Genomic DNA, 12265 nt, shown 5'->3' on the forward strand with positions numbered 1-12265 from the left:
CTCAAATTACAGATCTTGACAAACTAGAATATATAATAATAAGGTCTTATCTTTTCTATTTGCTAAGATATTGCTCACGCAATAAATCAAACACAGTGGCACCCTGCTCACCTGTTTCTATTTTTGGAAATGCTCCCTTATATACACTTACTTCTATATATGACTTGAATAACCAATCAGAAGCTCAGAATGTCCCCTACTGGTTTTCTTAGCCTTTGTAATGTGGCTAGCAATTTTTTGTTTCTTTTGAACCAAGATTTCAATGAGATAGGTTGTGCCTTTAGTGTGCTTGAAATTGCATATTTTTTTAGAGTAAAATACATCTTACTAAGCTTGACAAATTATATCAGAATTCTATGGTATTGGTGTAGTAATTTATGATTTTTTAGTTATTCAAATGTATATATAAAACCTAAAAAAATATCTTGTTTGATATCCTCCACGTGCAAAATTTTTAAAGGCTTAGCAACCTATGTCAAGCAGCAACCGTGTACGAAGGTCCTAACTAGAAGAGATAATTGTTTGTTTTACTTCTTTATTTACTGTTCTATATTTTAGGAAAAATATGTTTAAGAACTTGTTTCAAAATAGCAATAACCTATATACATATATATATATATATAATGTATAATAATTGAAATGTGACTCTATTTTACAAAATACTAGTCTACTAAAACACTAGTTACTTTATACAAACCAAAGGTCAGTTTTATGTTATTTGATACGGTAACATGAGTGCACATGAGCCACAGCATTGTAACTTCTGTACTGTTAGCCAGGCATGGGTGAAAGGACAATATAACCAAAATGATATATATATACAATGTTATGAGATTTAAGTTATTTCATCTAAACATTTATGTTTTCATATTGTAATTTGTGTTCATTCTAGAATGAAAGAGACATAATTTATGTTTATTTCCCAATTTTTTATGGTGTTTGCGAGATAGTTCAAATCTCCCGAACCCATGCAGAGATTAATTACTGAAAATAACAGATAAAATATAGGTTTTTCTTAAGAAACATTTGACAACTATCCAGACATTATAAAGATTTCACATATGAAATTTCAAAATTTTCTGATGCATAAAAGTATTTTTAATCTCAAAATGAAAAACAAAAAAGGTATGAGAGAAGCAGCTGTATAAACCTTACAACTTAGTAAAAAAATTAGATATTTTGTGTATGAAAGCTTTGTACTGTTTACTGATAAACTGCCCAATTTCGTAAACGTTTGCTTACTAATTTAAAAGTTATAGCATGAAAACTATAACAAGCACAATATGGTTACGAGGTCGTCACATTGACTGACCCTGTTTTGAAAGAGTTTAGAAAGATACAGCCAAATCATGCAGATAATAAGCAATGAAGGTATTGGGAGTAGTCCACATTCCGGCCTGAACAATCTCCTCCAACAGACGTGAAGCCAAAGACATGATGATATGAAAAATTTGATGAGAAGAAACATTATGAAGATGGCAACCTTCTATGGATAAGTCCAATTATGCCAGCCTAACGAGTTGACAAACCCAACTAGTTAACGTGATAGGGGGGAGATCACAGGAAATGGAAGGGTTCCAGAGAATAAAATGACAGGAATGCGAGCTCCAAAAGGAGGCAGTACGTGTCACCATACACCATAAGGAGCAAACCAGACATAGAAGCAGATCAGGATCAGAATGGGAGTACAAATGGAAGGTAAGGAACTGGTAGTGAAAGCCAAACCTCCTTCACGAGCAGCAAAAGTCTTATGTAGGAAGGACCGATCTGAATAAAGGGTGACATAAGAGGAATGGTAGAGCTGCAGGTTAAATTAATGGCATAAATATCTGATCAAGGAGGAGAAGAAAATATGTCTTGAGGGAGAGATGGTAAATGGAACACCTACACAAATGTTCAAAGGGAGGATGGGAAAGAGCATAAATGACCACAATGAGATCCCACTTAGGTAACTCAAAGGAATGTGGAGGATACATAACTTGAAAGGAGCAGAAAAGGAGGGAAATTACAGGGGAAGACAATACCTTATGAAACTTGAAGAAATGGAAGGTGTTCAACAAGGCCACCCAATAGCTAGACACAGTCAAAGTGGAAAATCCTTGGTGATGCATTGGAAAAGATGAAGAATGGAAGGGTGGGAAGGATGGAAACCACATTGAAGAGACCAAAGGCAAAAGGTAGACCAATGCTTTTGGTAAATGGACATGGAAGAAGGTCTGGTGGATCAGGAAAGGAATGATGCAACACATGGAGTCAGTCCCTGGGCTAATACAATGGACTTGACACAAGCCATGCATGAAGGTGGAGCATGGTGACATCAGGATGGACAATGTCCACCTGACATTGATGGAGTAGAGACTGAGACAGAGGTAAGGGTAGGGTAGGTCTGAGCCAAGGTTGGGACAGCCAATATGGAGCCACCAGTAGGACATAGAGTGATTTGGATTAGGGATAGAACTCTGGAGAGGAATCGAATAGGAGGGTGTGCATAGATGTGAAGCCCCTCCAATCTTGACTGGATACATTCACTCCCAGAGATAACAGGTGTGGAATGGGAGTTTGTTTTGTTCTGAATTTCATGCAAATCTACACACGGACAATCTGAGCTAGCCATTCCTAATTTAACAGTGAAAGACTAAAGAGAAGGCAGCTAGTCATCAGCACCCACTGCCAACTCTTGGGATACTCTTTTACCAACGAATAGTGGGATTTACAATCACAATATAATGCCTCCATGGCTGAAGGGGCGAGATTGCAAGTCAAGCACCCTAACCACCTGGCCATGGAATGGGAGACCAAAACGAAAGAAGTTTGGTATTCCAGTGGGTGGCAAAGACATTGATATGAGGAGTTTCCAGCTGAGAACACCCACCCACCAAAAGACCTGAGGATTGAGGGACCACTCCATGGATAGAATCTTATTTGGTTCAGATAACTGATCTGCAACAAGATTCAGGCACTATGAACATAGCAAGCTAAGACCACAATGTGGTGACTGTGGGCCCAGAAAAGGAGATCCAGGGTCTGAAAGCACAGAGACCTGGATTTGGTACCCCCTTGTTTAGTGATATAATTGACAACAGTGGAGTTATCAGAGTGTACCATAACCATCATCCCTCACAGGAGAGGAGGGAAGTGGGATAAAGCTTGACCAATCACCATAAGTTTGAGAATGTTGGTATGGAGAGAAGACTCCTGGACTGACCAGAGACCAGAAAACTCGTAAGAGTCTAAGTAAGCATCCCAACTCTCCAAAGATGCATCTGTGAACAGATGTAAATCTGGACGAGGAGGAGGATGTGGAACCCCCACTGTGGTCTAGTCCGTGTAGAGCCACCAAGCTAGTTCGATCCTGATAATGCAAGGAAGGGTAACTCAGTGGTCCAAAGAATCCAAGGAGAAGTTCCACTGAAGTGAACACTTTTAGCTCGACCCAAAAGACATAGAACCTCTCAAGCTGGAAGAGAATGTGATGAAATGCTGCCACACAGCCAAAACATAGAGTAACCTGGCCCCCACTGGCCCTGGAACCTCTATAGCATCACCTATAACACTGGCATCAGTCAGTCTAGATGCTGGAAAAACGAGGCTAGGAAGGGGGCACTGGGAGGAAGGTAAGGGTCTAGGTGAAGAAGGAGCAGGATGGAAAACAAGCAGGAGGGTGAGATTAACATGTGGCCAGAGAAAACATGGAAGAATGCAATATAGCTACATCAATACAGTATTGCATTGGAAGGAAGCCTGATGCAGATCTTGCAGGGACAAATGGGGGAGATGCACCCCTGCAATTAATGCATCCCTCCCCAACAAGTCCCAACAGCACAGGAGCCAGGTATTAAGGAAAAGGGAAGTGACCAATAAATGAGCCATAGTGGACCAAAGGAAGACCCTGAGCTGATCTGAGAAAAGTTCAGGGAAGCAACAAAAGGCCTCTGACAATAAATGGAGGGAAGACAGGTAACATAAAAGAAAGGGGAGCTTGATTAAAATGAAGTCCCATGAATCGAACACCAAAGGGAATGTAGAGGACCCAATTGCTTAAAATACAAATATGGATTTCAAGCATAATGGTATGCCAAAACATATTGGTCAGACAAATGAGAGGGATAGGGTGTACAGACACCCGACTGAAGTTGGTCATAAAATTCAGAAGGTGGAACATCACCCAATAGGTGAGAGGGAAAACATGTAAAATATCACATACCTGATTAACAATTTGTAAAAAAAGTGGTGGAAGATGTAATCTCCTGAAAAAGTATAGATATTGACTGACCAAAATAAGAATTTGCCAGAAAGAAAAGAAAAAAAAAGAGTCCAAATTGCTTTCACCTTGATGGTATTTATGGTCAGGTTGAATATGAGAAGAAATCACTGACCGAATATATAACTAGCTCCCTGCAAATTAAGGCCTACACTTCCTCTGCAGATGAAGCTGAACCCAAGCCCTGGGAAGTCGTACCATTTGCACTGTTGACTGTCACGGGAATTTCCGTTTCAGAGACCTTGAACATCGAATTTATACTAAGTTCATTTAGAATTTGGGAACATGAAACAAATTTTTAAAAAAATTATCATTCAAACAATTGAAATCAAAGACAGAAAAATAAAAATGTTGAAAAAACAACATTAGAAATGGCCATAAAGCATCATCATAAACTGTAGGCACGCACGAAAAACACATGTAGTGCCAATCAATAAAGCGAGGATTGAGCAGGAATAGCAGAGGGAGCTAGTTGCACTAATATAGGTGACACAATACTATTGGTGGAGAGTAATCACATGATATGTACATATTAAAAAATTGCATAAAATTGATGGGGTATATTGACTGGTGCACTAAGTGCAAAAAATTTTTAGCAATGCTTAGAGGGCAGAAAGAAGTTCAAGATAGCTTTGTGTGAAAGAAAAGTAAGACCACATTAAGAATCAGTTAGAAGAAATTACTGAGAATGACTGATCATGTAAAGATGACAAAAGAAAAAGAAAGAGTAGTGGATTACAGATAATGGTTTATGAAGTTTAAACCATTTATTTTTGTTACAAGTGTTCAGAAATAGCAAAAAGTACAATAAAGAATAAAGCACGCTATATAAAAAAAGGCAAAAGAAACCACACTGTTATAATTATGTCTACATCTTAGAACTTTATGTAAAAAAATTACTGGTAATAAACATAACCTAACATAAAAATAATTTGTTACTAGCAATTAATTGGGGTGTTTACCTGTGAAATATTCAATAAGAAATATTAATATAAAAAGTAAAAACTGTGGAAATTTTCATAAAAATAATTCTAAAGTTGACAACATAGTAAACTCTAATATATTATACACAACTTGCATTCAGTTCTTGGTGGTATGTAGTAACTGAAAAATTACCTCATTTAAAATTTAACACAAAGCCTACCATTGTATAATTTCACTAACTATTTTTCATTTTGTGAAATATGGTAATTTCCACTGATTGTCAATAATATAAAAAAAAGGCAGAATTTTTATTTTGAAACATAATAATATCTTTAACCAGTTTTTCACATCATCAATTAGAAAAAAAAACATATACAACACAGCATTGAAGGACAACAAAGAAGCTTTTGGTCCATTTAGACCAACCTATCCATTAAATTAAACACTAAAAATCTTAAAGCCAACTCTTATATTCAAATATTTATCAAGCTTTTCCTTAAACTTCCTTGAATTAACTGCATCCATTACATCCGAAAGCAACCTGTTCCAACAGCAAATAACCCTGTTAGAAAAGTAAAGCCTTCTTATCTGAAAATGACTATTACACAGTCAAATTCTAAACATCCGAAAGCAACCTGTTCCAACAGCAAATAACCCTGTTAGAAAAGTAAAGCCTTCTTATCTGAAAATGACTATTACACAGTCAAATTCTATAATCCTGTCCCCTTCTCTTACCATTCTCACCATGAAATATGAAATAAGATGATCCACCCAACATCTAAATCATATCCTCTGTATTTATTCTTTTTTCAAGAAAAAACAAGTTCAGATATCCTAACCTATCCTCATATGAAAACCTTTGCATCCCAGGTATCATCCTAGTAACCTCCTCTATACCCTTTCCAACAATTCATATCTCTTCTAAAATACACACTATATATGTGTGTGTGAATTTAGATTTTTGGCAATTCAATTAATTTTGCACAAATTTTACACATAAAATATCAAAAACTTACCTGGTAAAATAATTCTTTTCAAAAAGAAATCAACCCCTAAAGTCTGGCGATACTGTCTATCAAAACATTCCTGGGCAAATCTACTAGCAAGTGATGTCTGAAACAGAGTAACTAAACATTAAATAAAGCCACATTGAAAGTAAAGACATACAGATTTTTAAAAAATCACAATTGTATAAATCACAAAAGTGGCAAGAGAAAAGTTAAGAATGAAAAAGCTGACCTACAATAAATCCAAAGGTATAGTAACATAAATGAAATCCAATAGCTCCAGGTAGAATACCAAGGAAAATAATGATACTTGATAAGATGCTTTTAAGTATCATATTTCTATGTGTGAAATGGGCAATTAGTAGAATTTGCTAATTTATTAACTTTAAGGCTCATTAACTGATTACATTCAACTAATTGACTATTCTTGTGAGACTAAAAAAGGTTATTCTCTCATGGGTTGACTAAAAACAAACTTATAATGATAAAAAACTGGTTTTGATATTTGCAGTGAGCAAAACACAGATACTAACTAAGCTCATTGTATGGTTTTATGCATAACAACACACAAATATTTTAATTACTTAGTTAGAATATACAAAAACAGTAAAAATCGGAACCAATAATTTCAAATAGCTCCATATTTTTGTGAGTCATGAGATTAATTGTTTAAGCTGAACAAACTTAATCAAAAATAATAATAAAAATCATAATGGCAATCTTTTGATTGTTAGATAGTTGGAATAATTGAAAACACTAAGTTTGATTACTCGATTATTTGCATGATACTAATTGATTAAAATATAATTCCAATTACTGGGGAAGGAATCACTAATGATGACTACATATCACCACTCATTTGCCATTATGTTTGTCTTTAAAATATGCAGTAATCCCACACTGATCTTCTATAAATCAAATAAACTGATAATTAAATATTTTTTGTTGTCTTTTAAAATTTGTAGTGCATACTGGAGGGATTTACACATTTTGATAAAAGTTTAGAAAAAATGACCTTTACACTCCAGACAGATATAAAAGAATATATTTTTATTTCAACCAACATTTTGCCTTTGTGGCTTCTTCAGAGTTAATATACACAATTGTTTGATATAGATACTATCCAACAGTTTTGGATGTTAACACTTTCTTGTTCTGTTCATCTGGAGGTCGGGTTGCCGGTTAAATATTATATATATATATATATATGATGTATCACTCTGCTCACATGTGCTTTGTTCATTGATTGGTAGTGGGATTTGTCCTCCCTGTCGACTGAACTTGAGTTGAAGATGGTATGATTCTCCTTCCAACCCCCAGGTGGACTTCAATTCTCAGTGGTTGAGTTTTGAATTGTAATTGCCTTAAGGTCTAATCCTCGTCCCACCCCTGCATGGATGTCAGTTCCCGGCAGTCAAGTTTTGGAAGCAGTTGACTTGCCATGTAGAGTCCATCGTGCCCTAGCCACTCTACACCTTGGGGCACATCGCTTAATTGACCCACATCTTGTTCATAAGGGAGATTGAAATACTTATATGTTGTGGTTCAGATCACTGTCCAACCTGTGTTCTCTCCTATTGGGATGTGCTCCTCACAATTATCTGCCTAGATCTGCCAAACCTTTTCTATGTCTGGGCACAAAATATACCTTGTACGGAAATTGTGTGATTTACAATGTATAATACTCTTATTAGTGGGTTCCCTTGTTAGGGAGTCATGCTTCTACTTTCTCCCTCACATATGGTTCTTCCACCTATTCAATGTGGGATTTTAGCTATATATGTGATCGGAAGTAAGGTACATTTTCAGAAGTTATAATTTTCCTGTAATGAAAATGTATTTCTGACAGGTACTTGCATCTGCTCACACTTCCCACTCTTTCTCCCCACCATCAACCAGTGCTTAAGTTTCTGCCTAAACTCAAGTGATAGTTAGGTATTCATGTGGGTGTGTAACACTTCTGTTGGTGTGGGTTTGTTGCATGGTAATTTAAGCCATGTGAATTGAGGGATGTGTGGGAGAAAAACAATTGTGTCATGAGAAAAAATTTTGCACATAGATGGAAGCACTGAATGAGAATAACTATGTATGTGAATGGAATAAGTACCTATTTAAAATACATTTTCAGTATAGGAAAATTATAACTTCCAATAGATACCTTCTCTCACATACTTCCCACCCTCTGTGGGCCTAATTTCAAAACTGAGGTTCACATAAAGTACTACTCAGGGATCCAGCTGCTCTAGGAGAATGTTGTGCTACTATTGGTGGAGGAATGTTGCATGCTCTATGCATGCTAAATAAGCAGCTGGAAATTGTGAGATATGAAGGCTAGTGTGTCAAGCGAGAAACATTTAAATGAGTTAGAGGGCTGTGGAAGATTAAGAAGAGCTATTATGCAAGCAGAGTTAAGTATCTATCAGAAATCTATTTCAGTGTAAGAAAATGATAACTTGAAAACACCAGATATATGCATAGCACAACACAAGGTACCTATTCTGATTGCATGTTAAAGGTTATGTTAGCTACTAAAACAGCAGAGCTATATACTACTGTATCTTGATTGTTGTGTGCCAATCCTTTTCTTTTGCTGGTGATTGTATATTGCTGCAATCAGTTTCACTTAGCAAAAAAGATGTCCCTGTAATGTGCTATATCCCACTGAAATCAAACAGCCAGAACCACCTAAAACACAGTAATATCCTCGGCATAAAGATATTGAGGAGTAGCACAAGAGAAAAAAGCAGAGCAACCAATGAGTGCACCCACAGTGACTCCCAACAATGGGAAGTGCACTCAAAGCAAATTGAGTGCAAAACCAGGGATGCCCTGAACACATGTGAGAACTTATGTTGATCAGTTCAATACTCAACTTCTGGGAACTGACTTTCATACATGAGTAGGATGATGGATCCCAATCAAAAGCATGAACTGCATTTATGCTGGTACACTACATATGTGAGTACATCATGTTGTTTGGTTCAGCTATAAATCCAACACTCAACCACCGGGAACCAACATCCATGTGGGGAGGGGGGTAGGATGAGGGATCCCAAATGCACATGTGTGAAGACATATAGTAATTGGTTCAGCTCTAAATTCAAAACACAACTGCTGAGAACTGATATCCATGCAGAGGTAGGATGAGGGTTTCCAATAATTATGACAGTGCACTACAAAGCTGCAACATCCCATCAGATAAACCCATGCAGAGATGGAGTGTCCATCTTGTCATCGACACCAACAGAATGCCATAGCCCTACTCTCAACTGAATGGAGTCTTTGTTGTTTCAGAAGGATATCGTCATGGTCCACCACCCCAGCAGCTTGGAACTGGAAAGTGGTAAGGACTCTCTTACTCCATTGGAAGAAACTAGGAGAGGGAGTAAAAAACAGTGGAGTGTTTGGTGGAATGTTCACACCAGAGACAGTGCAATGGGTAACCACAAAACCCTATTTTGAAAGGCAGACCAAACCCGATTTATTCAATCTACAGAATGGCAGGGATAGCAGCAATTCCATTCTGTTTTACCTATGTAGTCCAAGGGTTAGTATGGTCCAGAATGGGCATATTTATGAAGCAAATATATTGTGACAAATAACCTACAAGCAATCTTGTGAAACACTCCATCTCTAATTTATGTGATTTGTAATGAACAGTGTGTTTTGTGGCCAAGGAAATTTTCAAAGTTAAGTTAACAGGGCCTTACAGTGCAGGTTTTGTTTGTACAATTATAAGAGATTGAAGTATACCTGTACAAGCACCACTTGCCACAGAGTGCGATCCAAGTCAAAATATAGGATAGGCCCCTGAAAATAATATATATATAACAAAAGACCTATGGTGCCAAAACAAGCCCGAATGGGAGAGCACCACCATGACAGACAAGATACCAAAATATGTAGATAAGCATTCAAGACGTCAATATTGGTCATCCATAAACCTGGATGAAAAGCCTACGTAAAGGTGAGAAATGACTCCATGGTAAAGCAAGGTAGCACTAAGAAGTGACTGCGGTGGTACAGATCGATCACAGACCAACAATCTTGTTGGGTACCACAAATAGCCTGGAATAAAACCACGGAGAAGGGGGAATGACAGGTTCAATGGCATTCTGAGAGAGAAGATCCTGTACTGGCTCATACAGACTCTGAAAGGTGACAGAATTTTGATGCAATGCAAAAGGAAATGGGTATCTGAAATAATGGAGGAAGAGAAGAGGAAATTGATGACAAGTCCCTAAGAAAAATTTGAAGAATCCAAAGATCCTTGGTGAACTATGGCCATACAGACCAGAACCAACAGGGTAGTCACCGATAATGTTGGTGGCATGATATTCTGCATCAAATAAGATAGCAAAAGAAAGATCCCCTGTAGGAAGGAACAGGTAAAGGATAAGAAGGATTAGGACAGGAAATGGAAATAGGGAATGGTTGAGGCTCAGAGTGAGACATACAATCAACCCAAGAGAAAAGAGTCAATTGTTGTCTCACTGATTCCAAAGTCCCTAAGATAAGTAGGAAGCAAAGGAACTTGGGACAGTAATGAATCTCACTCCAAATGATCCTAATAATAGAGGAACGACATGTGTAAAGAACCAAAGTAGACAAACGTGCCAATGTGGATGTAATAAGAGTGAATGTATCCCCTGAAAAACCACTAGGATTGCAATGGATTACGTTGGAGAAGAGGTGGATGGTAGAAAGGTACTGTAAGATTGATGTGAAGATAAAAGAAAGGCAATAAAATCGTGCATGGGATAAATGAACAGGATAATCAAATGGGTAAAATTGATTCTAAGTGGTAGGCTAAATAAAACAGATCCAAAGCCTGTGGAGGGCAAGGCATGCTAATGCATTCACATAACTGAGAGACAAAATGCTCAGCATGAACCCCAATATCAGGGGAAGGGAAAAACACAAAATAGTGAGAGGAAGGAGCATCATGCAACAAGGAAGGAAGAGGGTTATAGAAAATTGGGAAGAGGGATAAAACAGAATATACCTGTGAAATTATGTCCAAAAAAAGGCCATATTTAGGTCTAGTTGACTCCAAAGTATGAACTTGGGAAGACATGGCAAATTTCTGAGGAGGAAAAAGGCTGCAAGTGCTTCATCATCCCAAACAGTTTCGGCTTCTTCAGGAAGAAAATGGGCAACATCAGGAGAAAAGGCTGGTTCAAATAACAATCAATCTCTCGAAGAAAAACTGCAGATAATTCCATAGACAAGTTCTCCCACCTGAAGCCTGTGTAAATGTACTGGAAGAAGGTATAACCACCAAAGTGGTAACTTGAACTTCAGAATTCAAAATGAATAACCAAATACAACTGTTTTGGTAAAAAGAAATAACAAGTACGAAAAAGTTTGCAATTAATGACTAAGTTCTGTAATTGGATAGAAATACAAAATAATTCCACATCAGAATAAGTTACAAGTTAGTATTATTGGATAATAAGTAGTAAACTTGATAAAAGTAACCTGATATGAAGATTTAAAAGAAAATTTGAAGAGAGCACAAACTAAGCATCCAAACATGAGAACTTCCAAACTCAAAGTGATATTTAGGTAGAACAGCATAGAGGGAGTCACGTGGGTGTGTGGCTCTTCTATTGGTGGATGTTTGTTGCATGATATTTTGCATGCAAGAACCAGTTGTGAATCAAGGTGTGAGTGGGAGTGAAAGGCTTGTGGCATGCGAAAAATGTTTGCAAGTAGAGAGCAGCACTTAACCCTTTCGAGACGGGTCACAGATGAAAAGCTATGCCATCTTCTTTGTTGACTCAGATTCAAAATTTTATTGTTCTACTATTTCATGAATTTATATCAATAAGTTTGATATCAAACTGTACATTATAATTCAAATTTTAGTACTATACATTACATAATTTTAATTTAAAAGTAAATATTAAAAAACACAGATAAACATCGATTTTTGTGTGTCATGTGGTATGCAGCACTTGTTCAAATCAGATGTGTGTGAAGTCAAAATACTAAGTCTACAGTTTCGTACGAATTAGAAACTGAAATTACTGATATTTAATAGCTAGAATATTAAATAAGAAGGTCTTAT

The 12265-nt window shown here is 36.9% G+C and overlaps 1 protein-coding gene across 1 annotated transcript in view; it reads right to left on the reverse strand.

Moving 5' to 3' along the window:
* LOC106470818 (ras-related protein Rab-28-like) overlaps positions 1-12265 on the reverse strand; it is an 81325-nt gene that overhangs the window by 59729 nt on the left and 9331 nt on the right. The window contains exon 2 of the mRNA XM_013931389.2: positions 6202-6298. Coding sequence (XP_013786843.1) covers positions 6202-6298 — 97 coding nt within the window. The remainder of the gene's footprint in view (positions 1-6201; positions 6299-12265) is intronic.

The sequence above is a fragment of the Limulus polyphemus genome, unplaced genomic scaffold, assembly GCF_000517525.1.
Source record: "Limulus polyphemus unplaced genomic scaffold, Limulus_polyphemus-2.1.2 Scaffold4234, whole genome shotgun sequence".
In the NCBI taxonomy this organism is placed as follows: domain Eukaryota; kingdom Metazoa; phylum Arthropoda; class Merostomata; order Xiphosura; family Limulidae; genus Limulus; species Limulus polyphemus.